Source organism: Mustela nigripes, chromosome 9, assembly GCF_022355385.1.
Source record: "Mustela nigripes isolate SB6536 chromosome 9, MUSNIG.SB6536, whole genome shotgun sequence".
In the NCBI taxonomy this organism is placed as follows: Eukaryota; Metazoa; Chordata; class Mammalia; order Carnivora; family Mustelidae; genus Mustela; species Mustela nigripes.
In genome coordinates, this window is record NC_081565.1 from 60,949,793 (window position 1) to 60,974,398 (window position 24,606).

The following is a 24,606-nucleotide window of genomic DNA, read 5'->3' on the forward strand; positions in this document are numbered from 1 at the left end:
ATACTCAGAAAACTATAAAGTACTCATGAAAGAAATTGAGGAAGACACAAAGAAATGGAAAAATATTCTATGCTCATGGATTGGAAGAACAAATATTGTGAAAATGTTGATGCTACCTAAAGCAATCTACACATGTAATGCAATCCCTATCAAAGTACCATCCATCTTCTTCAAAGTAATGGAATAAATAATTCTAAAATTTACATGGAACCAGAAAAGTCCCCAAATATTGAAAAAGAAAGCCAAAGTTGGTGGCATCACAAATCTGGACTTCAAGCTCTATTACAAAGTTGTCCTCATCAAGACAGTATGGTACTGGCACAAAAGCAGACACATAGATCAATGGAACAGAATAGAGAGCCCAGAAATAGACCCTCAACTCTATGGTCAATGAATCTTCGACAAAGCAATAAAGAATGTCCAATGGAAAAAAGACAGCCTCTTCAACAAATTGGGAAAATTGGACAGCCACATGCAGAAAAATGAAACTGGACCACTTCCTTACAACACACACAAAAATAGACTCAAAATGGTTGAAGGACGTCAATGTGAGAAAGGAATCCATCAAAATCCTTGAGGAGAACACGGGCAGCAACCTCTTCAACCTCAGCCACAGCAACGTCTTCCGGGGAACATCGCCAAAGGCAAGGGAAGCAAGGGCAAAAGTGAACTATTGGGATTTTATCAAGATCAGAATCTTTTGCACAGCAAAGTAAACAGTTAACAAAACCAAAAGACAACTGACAGAATGGGAGAAGATATTTTCAAATGACATATCAGATAAAGAACTAGTATCCAAAATCTAAAAAGAGCTTAGCAAACTCAACACCCAAAGAACAAATAATCCAATTAAGAAATAGGCAGAGGACATGAGCAGACATTTCTGCAAAGAAGACATCCAGATGGCCAACAGACACATGAAAAAAATGCTCCACATCACTCAGCATCAGGGAAACACAAATCAAAACCACAATGAGTTACCACCTCACACAATCAGAATGGCTAAAATTAACAAGTCAGGAAATGACAGATGCTAGCGAGGATTCGGAGAAAGGGGAACCCTCCTACACTGTTGGTGGGAATGCAAGCTGGTGAAACCACTCTGGAAAACAGCATGGAGGTTTTCAAAAAGTTGAAAATAGAGCTACCTTATGACCCAGCTATTGCACTACTGGGTATTTATCCTAAAGATACAAATGTAGTGATCCAAAGGGGCACATGCACCCGAATGATAGCAGCCATGTCCACAATAGCCAAACTGTGGAAAGAACCTAGATGTCCATCAACAGATAAATGGATAAAGAAAATGTGAGATACACACACACACACACACACACTGGAATACTATGCAGCCTTCAAAACAAATGAAATCTTGCCATTTGTGATGACATGGATGGAACTAAAGGGTATTATGCTTAGCAAAATAAGTCAATCGGAGAAAGACAACTATCATATGATCTCCCTCATATGAGGAAGTGGAGACACAACGTTGGAGTTTTGGGGGGTAGGAAAAGAATACATGAAACAAGATGGGTTCAGGAGGGAGACAAACCATAAGAGACTCTTAATGTCACAAAACAAACTGAGGGTTGCTGGGGGTTGGGAGGTCGGGAGAGGGTGGTCGGGTTATGGACACTGGGGGAGGGTATGTGCTATGGTAAGTGCTGTAAAGTGGATAAACCTGGCGATTCATAGACCTGTACCCCTGGGGCTAATAATACATTATATGTTTATTAAAAAATTTTAAAAATTTAAAAATTTTAAAAATATCCTTAAAAAATGCAGACTGAAAATTTTCAAAATGGGTGAGATAAGCAAAGGCATGTGAAATTTTAGGGATACTGGTAGATTCATAGACCATAGGAAAGGAACAACACAACTACCTTTAAGACTGACATTTTTATGAAACAATTATATTTTTATAAAACAGGTTTACATGCATGTGTTTGACTATCATGTATATGCTGGAGAACAGTCTGGCAAATTAAGTTAAACATGCAATTTACCATCTTGCCCAGCAATGTTATTCCTAGGAATATACCTAAAAGAAATGAAATTAGGGGCAGTTGGGTGGCACAGTAAGTTGGCCAACTCTAGGTTTCAACTCAGGTCATGATCTCAGGGTTGTGGGATCAAGCCCTTCGTGGGGCTCTGTGCTCAATGTGGAGTCTGCTTGGGACTCTGTCCATATATGACTATCATATACATAGTATGCTATTGAAATACACTCTTAATGCTAACACAGGATGGAAAAATGCTGCATTTTTCCAGGCTGTTTTCTCCATAGAAAAAAGTCAAGAATCATTACTTCAATATATGGAACATCACCACTTCTGTGAAGTGCCATGGAGCTGAAGACGACCTTTATTTGTGTATTTTATACACTTACTTTTGTAATCTTTGATGAGAAACACATTACTTTTATAACTAAAACAGTAAGTCCTTAAAGAAAGGACCAAGAGCCATACATGATCTATATATTAAAATTCTAACATTAAATTAAAAAATAGAGCTAAATGATACAGTTTAGACTTATTGGCTTCAGAGATGCCCTGCACCTGTGTGTCTCAGGCCGATAACCTGAACTCTAAGCTTGGCTTGTCATTTTCTTGAAACACCTCTGAGAGAAACAGAATGTGATTAAGGATGAACACATCACACTAGCTTGTTTGCTTTCCCCAGTGCAGGTGGGCTGTCACCCTCTGCATGCACAGCAAGCTGAGGTTAAAAGGCTGTCATGCCTTATCTATGTAGAACGTACACTGCAGTGGTGTCATGTGCCAGAACTCTGGGGCAGGGAGCCCCAAATCAGTGTGTGGCAAAGAGCAGAGATGTGTACTGCTGTCACAGACAGGAAAAGAAGACTCAGCAAGTTCTAAGGCTATCACTGAGATAAATGGAATTTTGAAATTAAATGGTGATTGCCCCTGTCAAATTGAGAAGCCTGAAAATGCACATATATTAACCATTGGACCAGCCAGGAAAAGGAGTGATTTTCATGTTGTTGGCTTTTTCATTTTCACCTTATCAAAAAGGATTCTTAGAGAAACAGTACTGAAGAGTTAGAAATATTAATTTTTTGTTGTGTCTAAAAACATTTGGGTCATTAATTTCCCTCTTAGTTCTAAGCTGAACTGCCCACTAAAATTCTTATTTGGAAAGGGATAATACTAAAGGATAATTCTCTCTGAATGGCCTCTTCCCAGAGAAATTTTAAAGTGAATTTCTGCAGCAGTACTGAGTTCATGCCTTTTACTGTGCAGTATAAAAGAAATAACAACAAAATCCCTCAATTCTTTAAAAACGAAACCAGAAAAGACCCCAAATTGCTAAGGAAATGTTGAAAAAGAAAAACAAAACTGGGAGCATCATGTTGCCTGATTCAAGTTTTACTACAAAGCTGTGATCACCAAGACAGCATGGTACTGGCACAAAACAGACACACAGACCACTGGAACAGAGTAGAGAGCCCAGATATGGACCCTCAACTCTGTGGTCAAATAATCTTCGACAAAGGAGGAAAAAATATCAGTGGAAAAAAAGACAGTCTCTTCAATAAATGGTGCTGGGGAAATTGGGCAGCTATGTGTAGAAGAATGAAACTCAACCATTCTCTTACACCATAGACAAAGATAAACTCAAAATGGGTAAAAGACCTCAACATGAGGCAGGAATCCATCAGAACCCTAGAGAACATAGGCAGTAACCTCTCTGATACCAGCCACAGCAACTTCTTTCAAGATATGCCTCCAAAGGCCAAGGAAACAAAAGTGAAAATGAACTTCTGGGACTTCATCAAGATCAAAAGCTTCTGCACAGCAAAGGCAAGAGTCAACGAAACAAAGAGGCAACCCACGGAATGGGAGAAGATATTCGCAAATGACACTACAGACAAAGGGTTGATATCCAAGATCTCTAAAGAACTCCTCAAACTCAACATACACAAAACAGATAATCATTGTCAAAAAAAATGGGCAGAAGACATTGAGCAAGACCCTTCTCCAAAGAAGACATACAAATGGCTAACAGGCACATGAAAACATGATCATCATCATTAGCCATCAGGGAGATTCAAACCAAAACCACATTGAGATACCACCTGACACCAGTTAGAATGGCCAAAATTAATAAGACAGTAAACAACATGTGTTGGAGAGGATGTGGAGAAAGGGGAAACCTTTTACACTGTTGGTGGGAATGCAAGTTGGTGCAACCACTTTGGAAAACAGTGTGGAGATTCCTCAAAAAATTAAAAATAGAGCTAGCCTATGACCCTGCAATTGCACTACTGGTTATTTACCACAAAGATACAGATGTAGTAAACAGAAGGGCCACCTGTACCCCAGTGTTTGTAGCAGCAATGGCCACAGTCACCAAACTGTAGAAAGAACCAAGAGCTCTTCAATAGATGAATGGATAAAGAAGATATGGTCTATATATACAAGGGAGTATTATACCTCCATCAGAAAGAATGAATACCCAACTTTGGTATCAACATACATGACTGGAAGAGATTATGCTGGGTGAAGTCAAGCAGAGAGAGTCAAGTATCATATGGTTTCACTTACTTGTGGAGCATAAGGAATAGCATGGAAGACACTAGGTGAAGGAAAGGAGAAGTAAGTTGGGGGAAATCAGAGGGGGAGATAAACTATGAGAGACTGGGGACTCTGAGAAACCGACTGAGGGTTTTGGAGGGGAGAGGAGTGGGTGTTGGGTGAAACCTGGTGGGGGGTATTATGGAGGGCACATATTGCATGGAGAACTGGGTGTGGTGCATAAAAAATGAATTTTGGAACACTGAAAAGAAATGAAATGAAATAAAATGGGAAAAAACAAAACAACAAAAAACAGTAATTCTAAGACATGGTGGTATTTGAAACAGTCCATATTATAAAAAAATTTTTCATTATTATGAATGTTTTATTATTCATATTTCACTGTGCTGTGAGCTATGACTAATCTAAAATTTTATAACAAGCCACTATTTTAAAATAAAGCTTTTAAAGATGTTTATTATTTCTAAAATTATCTCAAACTAATTTCATATCAGAAAGATGTATACATTTTTAATATTTTTATCTATTTGTTAGACATTATCTACATGAGATAAATACCCTGACATTAGAAAATAGAAGAGCCTATTTCAACCCCTCTGTGAAGAAATACCTTAGACCAATGTTCTACTCTAGCCCCTTCCTTCTGCCTTTCAAAATGACCCAAAGAACAAACCATATCCTTGGAAGTTCTACTTCTAAATCCTTCCAGAATATAAATCCCAAAAGAGGAATGACTCTATCCATCTCATGCACCCTGTCATCGAGCACCAAATGCAATGCATGATCAGTTCCATAAGTATTTATTGACTAAAAGATTGATAAACGAATGAAAGAAAACTCTTTATTCCACAATTTTCCTCAAAACCTTGAAAAAGACAGGCTGGAATTCCCAAATTATGTAATAAAAGACAATTTTATTACATTTCAAGATATACTTTGTAGTAGAAATTATTCTAAGTTGATTCCACAACAGTAAAGAAATCTATTATTCTTCCATTGCCCCCAAATCAAGAGCTGTCAAATATAAAGCTGTGACATCATTAAAACTAAGAAAAGACAGCTGAATGTATCTGTGGGTCATGATTTTTTTTTTTTTAACTATAGCTGCTGACTTATTTCATTTCACACCACTTAGAGTTTTAGAATTAAATATAGGTCAACAATCACTAAACACATCAACAAGTGACACTCATTGAAATAAATCACACTAAATGGGCAACATATTATAAGCTAGTGTGACACTACCCTGGTTTCATAAATAAAAAATGAGAATTAAACTTTCATAGTAAAATATTTCACCAGACTAGATTGCAAATTTTGACAGAGTCAATTTATCACTCTAAAAATCAGAGAAGACTCACTTGGCTTTGGTCAGAAAGCTCATTAGTTTATTAAGATTATACTCTAGCCAGAGTGTCACGATTATTTTTACTGAAAAAAATTAGTGAAAAGATTTCACAATATTTTCTTGCTTTGTCTATAGAGAAAAAGTGTTTAATTTAAAACCAATTAATTTTTAAATCAATCAGGAACAACAGATGGCTCTAGGAAAATAATGTTTAAGTGTTAATTAACCTTAAGCACTACTCCTTATAATGAAAACTGGTCAATTTATTTGACTACTTTTACTTATTTTACTTTAAATAAATAATCATTTATTTACTTTAAATAAATAATCATTTATTTAAAGTAAAATAATTTGTTTTGAAAGAAAAACATATTTTATATTCTGAATGAAAAAAATCATGATTTAAAATTTTATCCTAAAGGCAGTTTTATCTCAAAAACTATTGATGAAAAGATGATTTTAAACTAAAATTAACTGAAATTGTAACAAGAAGCAAACCTGAAATAAATACCTTATCATGGGTTTGAGCAAACCCCATGTGATTTTTACAGCAAATCCTTTTTTACATTGTGGCCACACATCTTGGCAACAAATCCTAGAGTAGACTATGTTTCTACTGGTTGCAGGACACATTTATTTTTCATGAGAACATTATACTTTCTTTCTCATTCACCTTTTTGCAAGTCAGACTACTTCATTTCTATAGGTTTGGTTTTCATTTTCAATATGTTTCTTCTTCTTGCCCTAAGAGAGAATCTAAATAAAACTTGTGGTGCTGATACCACCTTGCTTGACTGTTACACTTCAAACAAGAGTTTGGAGTGGCAGATACGATATTATCGTGAACCAAATACACATCCAGACAAAGCCCCGTTGCTCACTACCACCTGAATGGCTGCCCAGTAATAGTCACTGACTGTCACATGCCTCTAGCCCTAAAAATCTAGGAGCAAGCTGTTAAACAGCTACATACCCATAAGAGGTGGGATTCTGGCACATCTCCCTTCTGAGCCACACCAGATGAACTACAAGTACTTAAGTGCCAAATGTACTTCCCCCTAAACTTTGTGGTGATAAGCCCTGTGCACAGCATGACCTCTACCCGAGCTACTTATGCCAGAACCCAGCTTCTTCCATACCTAGCTTACCCTGCCTCTGGTGGGTTTACCTCTCTCCATCCCCAGGTTCATGCCAAAATCAATGAAACTCCAGGCCTGCTCTCTTGAATACATTCTCCACTCCAGCAGCAAAATGCCCTTCTGAAATATGAATATGATCTTACTGTTATACTTCATAATTAAATACAAAATCCTCTAGGATAGCACTGTCCACTAGAAATACAATATAAGCCACACATGCAATTTTTATTATTATAGGAGCAACATTAAAAAACAGGTAAGAGAGGAAAGAATGGGAAAAAGAATGGGAAATTATTATTCAATGAGTAAGCCTAATTTAAGGAAGATGAAAGAATTCTAAAGATACAGGGGTGTGAGATATAAACACATTTAATGCCATAGAACTATACACCTAAAAATGATTAAAATGAAAAGTTTATGTTATGTATATTTTATAATAAAAAAAGAATCAGGAGGCACCTGGGTGGCTCAGTGGTTAAGTATCAGCCTTTAGCTCAGCTCATGATCCCCAGGTCCTGGGATCGAGTCCTGTGTCAGGCTCCCTGCTCAGCAGGGAGTCTGCTTCTCTCGCTGCTTCTATCTGTCCCTCCTGCTTGTGTCTGCTCTCTCTCTCTCTTAAGTGAATAAATTAAATCTTTAAGAAAGAAAGAAAGAGAAAAAGAGAAGAAAGGAAGAAAGAAAGGGAGGGAAGGAAGGAATCAGGTGAAATTAATTTTAAGAATATATCTTAACTCAAGAAATCCAAAATATTATCATTTTGACATGTAACCAATATAAAAATTAATGAGATATTTTGCATTCTTTTCTTCATACTAAGTCTGAAATCTGCTGTGTATTTGCACTTATAGCACATCTCAATTATGATACTAAATTTTCAAGGGTGTTTGAAATGTGCACCTACCAAAATTATAGTTGTGTTTCATGTGTTTATGCTGCCTCCAGTTTTTAAATTTAGCTTATTTAAAATTAAATAAAATTTACAATAAAAGGGGAGTGTGAAATTTTAGTTCCTGCCAACATTAGCCCTTTGCCCACTTGCTTCAAGCCATGTAAAGGAGTGGAAATTAATTAGGAGGTGTCTAAGTCAGGGTTCACTTGGAGAAGCAGAACTGCTGTGAGGACCATGCAACAGAGGCATATTTCAGGCTAGGTATTACACAGGCCCTGCATGCTATTGCTCATATCTGTGGTTAGGCCTAAACTTCTGGAGGATCAGCAGGACTAGCATGGGAGGTATGTGGATGTGAGTGAGAACAAGAAAAGCCCCCAAATTGTTTAAATTCAGTTCTTTGATAACACTAACCACATTTCATGTGCTCAACAGCCATAAGTGGTTGCCATGCTAGACAGCACAGTTCTATCTCATCTGAGGCTTCTTCTCTCAAGATTCACCTTTCCCTCTCTATACTTCATGCTCCACCTGTACTGAAATTTCATTTCCTAGACTTCATAATTTCCTCCCACTTCTAGGCTACTAAGCATACTAACCCTTCCTCCAGCTAGCTCTTCTCATCTTTCAGGTCTCAGATTAAGCATTACTAAGCAATGCTTCTTTTAGGAAGTTTTTCTCCACCTCTATATTACCAACCCTAATACCTCAAATCTAGTAAGGTCCTTCACTGAATTCCAGATTTCACTACAATAGATCTTCACATACTGCTTTGCAATTGCTTGCCTAATGTTCAATGACTTCTATTATTCTGTAAAATCTATAAAAATTGAAATGAAATAAAATCTATCACCTAACCACATAGCAAATCCTAAATAAATATCTATTGAATAAATAAATAAACATGAGAGATCACCAGGAATCTACTCCCTCTAGAGAAGAAATATTTATTTGCTCTGTTCCTGATTGGTCAAAAGGCAGCTCACAGAGATTTATGAGTCATTAGCCATAAGCAATGACCTACTTTGAAGGCAACTGTATTCCAGTATTCCATTATTCTTACTTTATCCTCACAACCACCCCAGTTTATAGATGAGGTTCAGAGAAGTTAATATGCATGGCAAGCATGGCTAAGTGGAGGACACTGGACTCAAATAGTCTTAATCTCAATGTAATAGAGACTTAGAATTGTATGATCCAAACAGTAATACAGATGAAAGCTAAGACTCTTTCATATTTAAGTCAGTAAGTCCAAACTATGACTGACTAAAACTATGCTGATACCTGTATGTATGAGCTCATGTTAGAAAATGACATCACTGGGCACCTGGGTGGCTCAATGGGTTGAGCCTCTGCCTTTGGCTCAGGTCATGATCTCAGGGTCCTGGGATCAAGCCCTGCATCAGGCTCTCTGCTCAGTGGGGAGTCTGCTTCCCCCCCCCTCTCTGCCTGCCTCTCTGCCTACTTGTGATCTCTGTCTGTCAAATAAATAAATAAAATCTTTAAGAAAAAAAAGAAAATGACATCACTAAATTGAGAGAATATGCCTAAAATATACCAGAATTATATGTTAAATAACTTATTTTTTGTGGATATTTAAGAATGCCTCTTTGAGGGAATAAACAACCTAATTCATACTAAAATATTAGAACAACAAATAATAATGAATCCACTGTTTTACAATAATGACTATATCTCTCAAAAATTAGAACCTCCCTGCTGTCATTCACTGTTGACCCAGCCAAACTCTGTTATTTGTTTAGAGCCATAGAGCAGCTGCCTCCGTTAGGCATGTGTTTGTTCAAATTGGCCCAGTCGATGTTGGAGTGAAGGGGGTGATCCCATCTCTGGAACCCCAACATCAGCTCACTAATTCAATTAAAAGATCTGCCAGTAATCACTACTCACACAGACAAGATCAGAAAAAAATGAACCATTCAGCAATGCAAGCTACAAAATAAGATTACTCTTACAATATTCTTAAATCATGACTTACATGAAGTTCTACTTATCTAATAATGTTTTAAGAATTAGTCCCCAGGAAAAATGAGTTCAAAACTAAAAATTTAAAGATTCCAATCAATTTCCTTTTGCCTCCGAGTTTTCTTTCAGCAGATAAAGAAAATCCATAGTAACAAGATAACATTTCATGCATTTACACATTTTCTCCTATAGATGTCTACAGCCTTCAGAAAGTATATTATTTGTAGTCATGCCTATCTGACATTTTCCATTTTGCTCAAAAGATTTTATGGTTTGGTATTACAGCAATATACAAATTTGACAGCTTGCAATAGGATCTAGTCCCTGTAGCAAATCATTCTGACAGTTAAGAACTATACAGCTACTAATATACATTTTTTTACAATAAACTTATTTAAAAATCTTACAAAGTTGAGGATACAATGTATGTTGAAATTCTGAAGAACGGCCTTAATGATATTATAAGTTTCATACTGAAGTTATTATATAATAGAGCTGAACACACTACACCATATTTCATTTGTAGTATAACTTATTCCTCCTTCAGTAGTTCCCTTTATTAAGGCAAATTTTTCCTCAACTGCATTTACACAATAAAGTCACTCATCATGGTCAATGTTTAGTATTTTCTTAGAATTCCTCTTGTTCTTTAAAAATAACTGAAGATGTGAATAAAACAGTACATGCGTTAATGTGTAACATAATGACATTTTTTGATTGCCTTTCCAATGCATTTTTTTCCTTTTAAAGTGATAAAAGATAATCAATTACGTTTTTGTATTTCCCAAAATGCATTAACAGAGGCTCTGTCAAATACACTCGTGATTCCTCTAGAAAGAAGGTGAAGCCGATCTCTAACATTGCTGTAACATTAACTAAATAAGGATGAGGGTGATCTTACAGTACGTAAGGCAGACCCCATCCCTATCTCTCAGTAATTCTATTTTTAGTATTCAATACATCTGATAATGTAAGCCAGTTAACAAGAGAACAAGTGCCTTATTCTAAGAAACAGGAAGTCTGGATGCATTTTTTTTTTCCTTTGATTCAACTTTCAGCTGGAATACCTCAGTGAAACCACTCTATTTTCAGAATTGATGTACCTTTCAAAACTATAATCTCTGGCTTTCAAGTTCACTATTATTTGCCTTCAGGTACAAATTTTAAAGTGTATAGAGGCTTCTAAGCAGAATAGTTGGTCTCAGCCAGATACTGAAAGGCTTGTAGCTCAGTCATCATTGCAGTGTAAATTCTTTTTCAAAATAATGTTCTTCACTCAGGGAACACTCGTGCCTGCGCTTGGTTCACTCGTCAAATATATATCAGTGGTCACTGAAAGCCTGGGGGCAACTTCAGCTATTCTAAAATTCATTTCTTCCTCTATTTGGTTGCAAAAATAGAATTTCAAATGAAAAAATCTTAGGGATGTCCACACACATAGAAACCAAAGGCACTATGCTATGCCACTGTAAGGATGGTTGCATGGTCAATGACCAAAGTTTCTATGCAATGACAGCTATCAAGATAAACATCATATGCTTTGACACATGTAATTTACTATTTAAGTATTCTTACAACATTTCTATTTGAGAACTTCCTCTCAAAACAGAAAAATTTTTTAAACTAATGGCTGCATTGATGGCCTGCTCCAATTTTCCAAGATTTCTTAGAATCCATAAGCCTGCCTTGCTGTTTTATTTATATCAATTCCACAGATATTTAATTAATTTAATCTTCAAGAAGTGAATGATATATGTAATAAACATTTATGGTAAGTGTGTAACAAACACCAGTACTTCATGCTGTTTTACTCCTTTTGTTAAGTTCTTTTTTTTTCCTTTTGTTAGGTTCTTAAAATGTTCTTCCCTTAAATTTTATAATCAAATTTAAAGATTTTTTTGGTGATCTGCTTCCAAACAATAACATTGATACTGAAGATCATTTCAGCAGACAATACTGCTGTCTTCTGTGTGATTCTACCATAAAAAGAATATATTGTTTGTCCTCTCTAAATTTCTGTCCTTAACCCCTCTTCCTGATAATCTTTACCTATATTTTTTCCATCATGTAAATAAAAAGAAAAGACATTCTAACTTCATGTGTGTTTTATCTCTATTTCCTTTTCTTTTATTCTCAACTTTGTACAATTCTGCTCCTCTTCCAGAGATACAATTATGACTAGGGCTAACTAATTATATTAGTACAGAGAACAAGATGGAAGGGATTAGGGGAAAAAAAATGATTGAGTAAATTCTAAAATCTGTATGATGTGAAATCAGGTTTCTTTGTTGTTGTTGTTGTTGGGTTTTGTCTACAGGTATACCGATCGTCTATGACTTCAAACAAATCCCTAGCCTGGCTATCCCTGAGCATAGGATCAAGTGTTAGGTTACGAATGTCTTCAGCATCCTACTCATCCTGTGTCCTACCAGACACCAATGCTCTGATGGTCACTAGGTATTGGAAAATTTTGTTTAGCTTTTAAAAATTAATGTATTTTATTAAAGTATTTAAAATTACCAACCACACAAAATGAAATACATTGTCTTGAAAAGAAGTCTAGTGTCATCATTGCTGTCCATTTAATTATCTAATGAGCAGAGACCACACCTGTGATGTTACCAAACAAGATAGCTGGATGAGATAAAGGTTCTTCATAAAAGCATTTTAAGATCAACATAATCCACTGATGAGCACTGGAATTTCCATTTGCTGCCTCTTTTTTTTTTTAAAAAAAAAAAGGGTCATTATAAGTAAGAGGGAAAATCTACTAAAGTAAATAAATCTTCTTATATTCTCTACAAAAAAAAAAAATTCTTCCTACACAAATAATTGAACAGAAAGGTATTTCAAAAGCTGCAAGTTGAACCAATGAATAAATAAAAGGCTAACAACAGTATTACCAAAACATTCAAATACCTGTGCATAAACTCCAGTATTCCATGTTCTAGAAAGACTAATAATAATGATTATTTTTTAAAATATACAGCTTTCATACTTCAGAAGACATTTTAAACTTGTTTGCCATCAGCTGTTCTTTAAGCCTCTTGCAGTTACTAGCTGTTACTAGTGTTGCTTATTACTTATACAGAAAAATACTAACTTGCCCCAAGGGAAAACTGTTCTTTTCCTATGACTAAATGAAAACTGAACTGAAAAATTGCCCTCTGGAATTGAGCATTTTGAATGTACAGCCAGTAGCAAGCACTTTCCCTTTCTTGGTGCCATCTATCCATCTGTCTCTCTCTCTCTTTTACATACATACATACATACATACACACACACACACACACACACACACACACACACGACTCTGAATAGGCACTTGTTAGGGAGGTGATTTAAGGGCAATGGGATGAAAAACTGGTCCAGCAGCACCACCTAGTGGGCACAGGGCAGAGGCTCAGAGTCCCCCTTGCAGCTGCTTCATCAGTCAATGCTTGCTTTAGGAACCACTTACAAAGACTTGTGCATAAATTTACCAAATTTTTTAAGAGGAAACCATAAAAAGGCAGAAGCCATTGGTACTGTGTGATCAAACTCTCCAGCCACAGTAATTTTAAGTCAGAAGCAGAAATAATAAGTAACAAATTGCTGCCTTTTATTCCATGTGTACTCAAAATTACCGTGTGTGTGTGTGTGTGTGTGTGTGTGTGTGCATGTGCACACACTCCCCCCCACTTGATTACAATTCAAGGTTCTTCAATTTTTATAAAAACAAGTAATGTTAAAATAATCAAATTATATAATAAATTATACAGTTGTAAATACACACCTGTTGCTGAGTTTCTTATTTGCAAATAAATTCAATTTGCCAAAATAAATTCTGATTACTTTTAAAAACAATTAAGAATTTCCATTCTCTCATAGCCTCCAACTTATTTCTTTCAACTAAGATATTCTGTCTGAAAATGACAAAAGTTAAAATATCCTCTTTATATATATGTCTTCCCTATAGACCAGTGGGTGGGTCTTCAAATGGAAATGATATTGTCTCCCGAAAATTATCTGGCATTGTCTGTTTGGTCAGGGATGCTGCAATCTACAATGCACACGAAAGTCATCCAGAACAAAAAATTGTCTAAAAGGTCGATAGAGCCTAAGTTGAGAATATCCACCTAGACTGTAAGATGCTAAAAGACAGGAACAATGTCTTATTTAAAAATGTATACTAAGTACCTGGCAAGGTAAGGTAATAATGGTTTGGTGAAATAAACTAATACTTACATCTAACGTTGGCCATATACCAATAGATTGCTTAAACTTTAACACAATATTAATGTCAGGAAAGCATACTCTTGACTGTACATATAGGGCAGAGCATCCCACACCACAGTCTGATCACTAAATGAGAAAGACTGGTCACAGATGCTATCTGATGGGAGATTCACCACAGTGATGGTGCTTTCTTGACAATTCTTGGTAAAATATTCATCTAAACTTTTGGTTGTTGCCCACTTTCAAACTGCAACAGAATTTTTGAGGTTTTTTGATCCCCAAAATGAAGTCTCTCTTTGTATTTTTCCACTTAACCACTGTAATCATTTTGATAAGTACCACTTGATAAATACCAAGAAACTCTCCATGCATATAAAACTATTAAAAACAGAAAAAAATCTGATCTATAGCCTGCTAATTTCACCCAAATATGTGAATGAACAGCTCTATACTGCCATTAGAAGTAGACTTTGGGTGATCTTAAATTCAGTAAAAACATATGCTTTTCAAGGTATCAATTGTTTAAGGGTGTAAGACATTCTATAAAGAACATGTGATATATACAATCAAGATGAAGCATAGCACCAAGGAAAAAACAGTAAGCTTTGCCACTTCAGATGTCAAATTTCTAAATATAACTTTCTGAATGGCATGGAAACAATCTCATGTTGTCCTTCCTGCTGTTTCCTTAAAACCCCTTCGGGACTGGTGTAACAATAAATCAGCATTCACATACTAGATTAGCCAGGATATAGCTCCTTAAAGGAAAGCATCAAGACCATTAAACTGGTAACAGAAGTCATCTTTCAGGATAGAGAACCAAAGACATTTTTAAATGCACTGTTGGAATTTTCACAGATACATACTACTTGTAAATTAGAAAAAAATTAAAATATAAGGCATTTGTTTATATTTGTCATACTAAACATTAAATTCTTCAACATGTGAAGAACTCAACATTTAAAAAATATCCTACCTTATAGTCTTAATTCTGGCAAACATTTTTTGTTTGATTCTCATTGGTATGTGTTTGTGTTTTTTTAACTGGTGACCAAGATGCAAGGTTTCAAACTTTCCTATGGAAGTCCAGGAGCTGATGAACTTTTTGCTCTCTTCTGAATCACTGTGAGCTTTAAAGCCATTTCAATGACCTATTTCATTCACAAAACTTCCATTACCACATCCTGAGCACCGTGGTGCTACCACTCAAACCTGCCAATGACAATCATCAGGTCTGTAAAGGACCACATATTTTCTAGTAATATGAAATTCTTGATGCACCTATAATGGAAAACAACAGTGTATACTTTCCCGTCTCTGAGAATAAAAGACTGTAGATGCTAGGTGCCTGTGACAGAGGTCCAGAGACGATATACGCAGCTCCCTGATGGAGAAGAGACTGGTAGAAAGTTATAGCTACAGTGCCCAAAATATTCTATAGTGGAAAGACCTCACATTAAAAATAACAAGTACTGGGGTGCCTGGGTGGCTCAGTGGGTTAAGCCACTGCCTTTGGCTTGGGTCTTGATCTCAGGGTCCTGGGATCGAGTCCCACATCGGGCTCTCTGCTCAGCAGGGGGCCTGCTTCCCTTCCTCTCTCTCTGCCTACTTGTGATCTCTCTCTGTCAAATAAATGAATAAAATCTTTAAAAAAAATAAATAACAAGTACTGAAGAAATTTTAGGGAATGAAGTCTGCATGTAAAACACACTCCCGTATTTTAAAATCATGCAATGTAATGTTAGAGAAAATTATTTAAATATGAAAGCTAAGGGCCTAAACTAATGCTTTCTTGGCTCACACTTTAACTCTAGTTGAGGGATGAAAGGCCTATCCTTGGAATGAAAAATATTCCTAACAAAGAGAAGCATTAGGAAGATTTTATGAAAGTTTCTAAACTAGTCAGAAGATAATCAGCCAAAGAGTTTGGCAAATTAAATGACCTATATCTATTCGTAAATGAAAAAATATTCCTTGGTAATAATAAAAGTTTTTCTATTTATCTAGAAATCTAAGTTAAGAAATGATGGAATCAGGTTAGGTGAATCCGCTAAGTCAGGAACAACCAAAGAGAGGCCAGAGAGAAAAACTAAACAATTTAAATACAGACAGACAGGTCAGGTATATTACTAACAAACCTCACCAGATGACCTATACTTTGAAAATTCACACTATCCAGAAAAAGTAGTATTCCTTTGCCTCATTTCAAACAGAACTGAGGAAGGTTATATCATACCTACAATATAACAGGAAAAGAATATGTACAGATAAGTAGATTTAGGCTAAAGGAAGAAAAAAGGTAGAATAATGAAATGACACTAAGAGAAAAATTATCTTGAGAATCTGACATTAGAAGAAATATTCAGAACTTGAAATTAACACTAACTTATGAGGTTAAAAAAAAAAAAAGAAGCTTTGCCACTCACCAATTTTAATCTCTGTAAAGGGATTCTGCCTACATCTATCTGTGTCCTCTCTGGGACATTAGTGAATCGAACTTCTGGGACCGCAACAGCACACATGACATGGGCCCACCTACAGGAAAGGAGACATGAAACATGAAAAAAAGTTCCCTAAACTTAGATACTGTATACTTCAGCTAGGCAGTGGCAATTCTCACAGAGAGTAAATACACAGACAAGAAAGAAAGCCAAAAGCCTAAATCCGTCACAAACAGACTCTGAATTTTAAACCTCTTGGGTGATAGCTGGAAAGATTCAGTACCACACCTGCCTACCACTCCAGCATGAAGAATGGAGTGAAGACCGAAGACTCGATCCTATCAATATACAGTATTTTTCCACACTGGCTCTACAAAATACTGAAATGTTTCCTATTTCATTTGGTACTGAAATATAACAGGTGTTTAATATACTTAAGCTAATTAATATGTAGCAAAAGATTAGTTCAATTAATAAAAAGTATGAAGTGGGTATAGTATATAATCTTTTTACATAATACAAGAGTCACAAAAACTAGAACAAACAGTAAAGACGTCTAAAAGTATTAACATTGATTAAGTCTTTAATTAAATTTTCTCATTGCAATCCTACTATAACCAAAAGAACCCAGAGATAAGGAGGAATGAAATTTAGCTGGTTTTCTCATTTCTTACTTAAAGCTGAATTCTGAATTACCCAGAAAAATGACATCCCCATTAACACTAGTTTATCAAAAATGTCATGCCCCAAGTAAATATAAAGACTCTTAAAGTTTAAAGACATCTTAAAGGAATTATCATATCCATAAGCCTATTTTTACGTCTAAAAGAATGTCACTCAGACAACATGAGACTCCATCCTGCCTTCAAAGACCACAGGAAGAGAGGACAAGTGTCAACCCCATCAGGGCATTCTTTTAAATCTAATAAATACTATAATCTATAGTAAACACTATTCCTTTCCTTCCTAGCCCAAATTTAGAGAGAGAAGTTCTTACCATCTCTGTCTACACAGGAACCACCTAAAGCAGTTCACAGTCTACATGACCTGTGCAATATCCTAGACCTCACAACACTTTTTAGTATAAGTGCCAATCACATTAACTAGGGCTGTGAAAAAGGAAGATCCATAGTTAAGTAAAAATTAGTCTATTAGACTAAACTTTATCAACACCGGAATGATAAATGCCTTCACTTTTCCTTGTAAGCAATTTGAAACATGTGCATGTGCACATAGTTATGTTAATTTGATCATTACATTATATACCAGGGGTCCCAACTCCAGCACCCTCAGGGCCAGCCAGGAGGTAAGCAAATATACTGGAAAATCATGCTAACATGGGGATCATCTGTTCCATCTAGGCCAGGTCCTCATCCCAACATGTTATTGTCAAAAAGAGATGTACAATTATTTTTCAAGTACAGATAAAAATTTTTGTATAAAAAATTTGTATAAATCTCTCAACTTTTAATTTGTATCAAATTTATAAAATGGTGTTTCAGTCAACTAAAACATATCTTGGAGCTGGATTTGGCCCTTAATGCCATATTACCATCTCTGCCTCTATCATTTCTACATTCTCCTATTTCCAAAGGGATATTTAAAATGCTTTGGCCTCATTTTAAATACTAAAATTGGGTCATGAAAATAAAATTCATGCAAAAATGTATTTCAACAACCACATTAAAAACCAGATTACCTTTGTTTTATGTTCACTTCTGACTCTCTTTCAAGATTCTCTTCATATTCTTCAACTGTCCCCCTTTAAATCGTAAAATCAACATTTTTCCTCCCTATGTTTCTATTTTAAGAACATACACTTTCTTGTTAATTTGCTAGTTTTAATAGTAAGTTGCTTTGTTTTAATGTTATGACTATGATTGATTTTATTTATCTGAAGGTAACAGATTTCACTGTTTTTGAGGCACATTGTTTTTATTAGACTAATAGGATTCATCACATTAAACACTAGGATTCCAATGGCACCTAGATGATATGGGGTGCCTTCACCTTCAAACCGCCTTTAGTAAAAGAGGGGTGTCAAAGACATGGATGGAAGCAAGGCTTAGACCACCTTCAACCAGGAGAGGTGAACAAGCTGTCAGTAACAGACTCTGTCAGTAACAGTCTCTGAAGACATGCAAGTAATCCCAGCCTCAGGTCTGGACAAGAAAAGCTTTGAAACAATGTCAGCAAACTGTCCACACAGAGGTTCAACACTCTAAAGAGGAGAAGGAAACAATAAAATTGAACACAATTAACACATTACTTACTTGTTGTTCTTTGTTTCTTTAAGAGCACCCCCTCTCAAATTGCAAAGACAACACTCCTAGGAGGAAAAAACAAACAAACAAACAAACAAACAAAAAACACACACAATTATCAGACTCATTTAACAGACATCATTACTATTTATCTAAATATTATCTAAATACCCCCATACATTCCAATTTTTTATTTTAAAATTAAAGCTATCAGGAACTTCATAAAGGTCTATCTCTGAGCAGTTCAAGAAAGGAAAAGAAAAAGAAGGGAGGTAAAGTGAGAGTACGCACAAAAATATTCTTGATATACATGTATCCTAGAGGGAATCATCATTACCCTGGTATCATGTTCACCTGCCATCTCCAGGGGAGAAATACAACACAGAGCACTTGGTAGCCTGGAGACTATTTACTAGAATTCTAGAACAGAGAATACATATATGACTGAATTCTCTTGTGCTCTGGGAAACCATTTGTGTATACAGAATAACTACAAAATAGAGTATTGGTGGGGTTCATTCTGCAATTAATGACTGGCAGGAAGCTCTTTTTGAGAGATATTCTTTTCATAAAAATATCATTTAGGCCTTTCTGTCAGTGGGCAAACAGTGTTGGAAAAACTGTACTGATAAACCCAGGCTATCCACCCCCAGAAAAAGGTACCATGAAATGTTTTCCTTTCTTCTCCCCACATAAGTTTATATTTTGGGCATTTCTGTGTATGTCTTAGATTGGCACAGACTGTTGCACTCCAAGATGACTGACTCACTTTACCACAAATACAGAATTTAATTATCATTTTTCACTACAATTCTATGAAAAGTCCATCAAAAAACAAGACCAGACAGCAATGCAATGCCTTTTGCTGACCTAGAATTTTTAAATTAAATACCTAAAGTTTTTTTTAATTTTCAACCTTACTTTTATTTTCAATGTTAATAGAAGTCCAATTTATTACATTAATAAAATTTTTAAGTAACTACACGTTATTTTGGGGTTTTTTTCCCCCCTCTCCAAGCAATACATACAAAATTTATTTGTTCTTCAAGGTGATCTTCTTTAACTAAAGTTTTGCCTAACTTTATGAAGAATCCCTTTAATTTATCTACTGTTAATAATGGGGTGTCAAACTCTATAGCTTTAATTTTTCTGAGGAGAGCAATACCAAAACAACTGAGGAGAATAAATATACCAGCATAACTCCTAACAGGCAGCAAAAAAAACCCAAACAACCAGAAATGTTCAATGGTTTTATGTGACTGGAAACTCTGCACATTCATTTGAAATTTCCTGGGTTACTATTAAAAGTTAGAGTAGCAAAATTTGCCCTGTGTTTGTATATACATCTGAATCCATTATAAGCCCAGCTCATGGAGATAACTTGATGGATTTTCTCTGTAACAAAGCCAGATTCTAGAGCCCCTTGACATAATAATTTTGATGAAGCACACAATGAGAGTATAAGTTCAGTCCAAATATTAAAAATGAGAAATTCAGTAATTCAAGTTATTCAATAATATCCAAATTATTTAAGAACAATTTCACAAAACATGACTGATTTTAAGAGTTTTCCATGGGGCGCCTGGGTGGCTCGATGGGTTAAAGCCTCTGCCTTCAGCTTGGGTCATGATCCCAGGGTCTTGGGATCAAGCCCCACATCGGGCTCTCTGCTCAGCAGGAAGCCTGCTTCTTCCTCTCTCTCTCTGCCTGCTTCTCTGTCTACTTGTGATCTCTGTCTGTCAAATAAGTAAATAAAATCTTTAAAAAAAAAAAGAGTTTTCCAGTAGTTTATCATAATTTCTGCAGAGAGAGAGAAAATGAAAATAAAACATGAGGTAAAGTATTTTCATTGACTATAAAAAGATGTCAGTATCGAAGTGAGAATGCAGCAAAGGAGAGCCGTGGATGGCGAGGAGTTCAGACACTAAGAGCATTAGATGCCTGATTAATGAAACTAGGAGTGAGAAGAAGCCTAAAGGGACAAGCTAGCAGAGTTAAATACAGCAAAGCAGCATGGAAGCGGCTTGAAAGCACCTGAGGAGGATCATTAAAAGGTACATGTGCTGCACAGCACCACCACAACAGGAGGAGACAATCCTCTCAAATAGAATACACAGACTCAAGATTTTAAAGGAGGTTGAGAAGATTCCACCTGCCATAATATGAAACTGCTTTTTTTCTGGGATTACCAGTGACCTCCATGTCACAGAAGCTAATGGATAATTCCAAGTCCTTGGTTCACCTGACCTGTAAGTGGCATTCAGCATTGTTGATAATGCCTGACAGTTTCCACCTGTGGCTTCTATGACCCATCATGCTCCTCACTGTCTTCCACCTCTTTTTGATCCTCTGCTTGCTTTAATAGGTATCTCTTTCACACTCTTTAAACACTACAGTTTTTGTAAGAGACCTCACTTGCTTCTCTATCCACACCTGCTTGTGGGGCGTTTGACTCTCAAAAGGCCAGTGAGTGACTCAAACATTAATTTCCTAATATGTCTGACTGACATTCAAGAGGCATCTCTAACACACATGCAAAAATGAACAATGTCTCCTTCTCAAGCCTGTACTTCCCCACTGTTTCCTATCAGTATCATCAAGCATCCTTTCTAGTTCATGCTGGAAGATATAATTTCCCTATCATACTAGATCCAATTAACTGAGTACAATCCAATGTCCAAATCTGCCGCCTTCTCTCCATCATCAATGCTGCCACATTAATGGATAGCCCCAGCATGCTTCAGCAGACCTAAACTACTGCAACAGCCACCCTAGGTCAACCTAGAACACAACTGAATGGGTTTTAATGCTACTCAGTACTTAACGTGTTCCCAAGAGGCCAGGGTCATTAGGCCTGGAACTTGTCCAGATTCACACTGTACTATTCTCCATGCATAGACACCCTGTGCCCCCAGATACTTCGGACAAACCCTACACCATTTGTTATTTATTATACTGAACACATCCTTGACATCTCAGCCTAAATGCTGACTCCTCAAAGAAGGCTTTCCTAATCCCCTGGCCCAGTTACTTCTCATTCATTACTCTTCTTAACTATTTGTGGAATTCTTTTTGCTGTCCTGAATAAACTGTAAGCTTGATGAGTGCTATGGAAATACTTGTCAAGTTACTCTTTCTCTACTGTGATACCCAATAGAGAATACATCCTCCACATGAATTTGTTACATAAATGAGAAAATGGTAAAACAGGACAAAGTAAAAATCTTGAAAACTACCAAAGGATTAAAAAATTGCAAAGATCATTTTCACATACTGGGACACTAAGAAAAGGAAGTTGCAGACTCGGTGTCTTAACAGGGAGTTAAAAAAACAATGATTTGACATGGAGCTATTTTTGCTATAATTTACTTGAAAAATCATACTTCCTAGTTAAAGACAAAAAATATTCATGACCAAGCAGTTACTTATATGATATATATGATACCATGGTTTCTGTTCAATTCACTCAATTTTGAAAAAGTAAGTAGGAAAGAAAAAAGTCATGTCCAGTTATGTCACTGTTTTGAGTCACCATCCCTCCTCTCATGGGTTGATCTGTCACAAGCACAAACATGTCAACCTGTCAACCCATTCATTTGTAAATGAACTTGCATTAAATGCCTATGTTTATAACCAACCCAATAAAAGCAATATTACATAGGAAACCTTTTAACGTTTCTTTCCTTTCTTAAATAGTACCTTATTGTCAGGCAACAAAATTGATAATTCTAAAATTTAAAAGGTTATTCCTTACCTGAAAAGTACCCCAACGTTTTTTAAGAATCCATATAATGCATGATACACATAAAGGTTGATACCTACCAAATACACTAATTGTACTAGTATTGGTCATCTTCTAGTTCACTGAAAAAATTGAACGAGAATATAGGGGTGATAGAGCACCTTCAGGATACTGATTTATTAAATTGGTTATCAATAATAAATATTTTCTCTTAGAAGAATAAAAGCTATATTAAAGGCCTAATTCATTCTGGATACCCTGCCAGAAACATTATATCATTTACCTCCCTTCCTTAACATGAACTTATTAGGTAATTTATATTCTACTTCACTTATGAGGAAACTAAGATTGAGATTAAGAGATTAAGTAACTTTTCTAAAATCATCCAATCCCAGAGCTATCAAGCTTCGTCTGTAAATGGCCAGATAGTTACTAGTTTAGGCTTTGGACTACCCAGTTGTTGCAACTAAACTCTGACACTGTAGGATGACACGTAAATGAATGGGTGTAGCTATATCCCAATAACAACATTATTCACAAAAACAGGCAGTGAACAGGATTTAGCCCACAGGCTTCAGTTTTCCAACCCTTAACCTACCAACAAAAGTAGAAATTGCAGTTCAAGTACGGGTCTGCCTGAGCACAAGTCCATGCTCCTTTTCACCAGCATCTTCTATCTCAGTATAAAGCAAGGCAAAAGATTTCAAAATAGAATGCCCAAATAAACAGGAAAAGGTGCCTTTTCTGGGAAGCTCACAATTTAGGAGGTGAGAAGACCTATGTGTACTTAACCGTACTATGAAGAATATAACAATAAAGGGTATAACCAAGACCCCATTTCCTCATTTCTATAAATGACTAAGAATTCATTTCTTTAAAAGATTTTATTTATTTGACAGACAGAGATCACAAGTAGGCAGAGAGAGAAGGAGAAGCAGGCTCCCTGCTGAGCAGAGAGCCCGATGCGGGACTCGATCCCAGAACCCTGAGATCATGACCTGAGTTTAACCCACTGAGCCACCCAGGCGCCCAAGAATCCATTTTTTAATTAATCCCCTTAAAAGAACCCATATCATAAAAAAAATGTGTTATAAGCAGCATATACTATATAACTATTTGTGTTCCCATTTGTTTCACTCACCTAGCTAATAAAACTCCTCACTGGTATCATATCATTAAATTTATCTCCACTTCTTCCTTCAAAGAATGATACCATTTGAGGCAAAAAGTAACATTTTAGTTTGTCTTTGCAGTCTCACTTCAGGCTACATGAATCCAATTTAACTCATAGAACAACAGTGATACCAGAGAACCAGGCTTTATCCTGATATTTAATAAAGTACCGATGGTCAAAGTTCAAAATCATAGTTTGGCTATGCCTCAGATATCTTACCTATAAAGGGAGAAAAATACTATTTCCCTAAATGAGATAGTAAATGTAAAGCATTCCAGAAACACAATACAAGAACAGTGGTTAGATATGTGAAAAGTTAACTGATTCTAGACAACTTATGCATAACATCACCAGTGAATGATCTGGGTATAGTGGTTTAGCAGAGAATGAAATAGAGATCTGTCAATAACTCCCTTGAGGTGTAAAAAACAAGCAGCAGACCTGGAGAGAAGAAAACAAAACAAAACAAAACTCTCCAGGAACCTCAAATGCAGGCAGCTGGACTCTAAAGCAAGAAGAGATCTTCTATAATTCTAAAAGCCGCCAACTCAGCTGTGGAAAGCAGGCAGATGTGATAGTTTCCACAGTGGTCAGAGAACAGATACTGCTAAAGGGAAAATCCTGATCTTATCTTCAAAACATCCAAAACTAGAGTGGACTGAGTCAAACTAAAGCTGCAAAAAAGCCCAGACCTAGCTCAACTACAAATCAGACTGATCTCACTCCTGCTCTAGAAACCTGACAAAGGACCATGCCCTTTCTGAAAATAAGATTACCTTCATTTGCTACAAAACAAAATATCCAGCACACAATTTTAAAAAAAGCCCAAGGTACACTAAAAAACAAGAA

At 36.1% G+C, this 24,606-nt stretch overlaps 1 protein-coding gene across 7 annotated transcripts in view; it reads right to left on the reverse strand.

Annotated features, from left to right (window-relative positions):
• KDM4C (lysine demethylase 4C) overlaps positions 1–24,606 on the reverse strand; it is a 497,442-nt gene that overhangs the window by 116,113 nt on the left and 356,723 nt on the right. For all 7 annotated transcript variants that reach the window (XM_059411675.1, XM_059411674.1, XM_059411670.1 and 4 more), the window contains 2 exons: positions 18,851–18,906; positions 16,563–16,671 (listed from right to left, as the gene is read on the reverse strand). In XM_059411675.1, the coding sequence (XP_059267658.1) occupies positions 16,563–16,671; positions 18,851–18,906 (165 nt within the window). The remainder of the gene's footprint in view (positions 1–16,562; positions 16,672–18,850; positions 18,907–24,606) is intronic.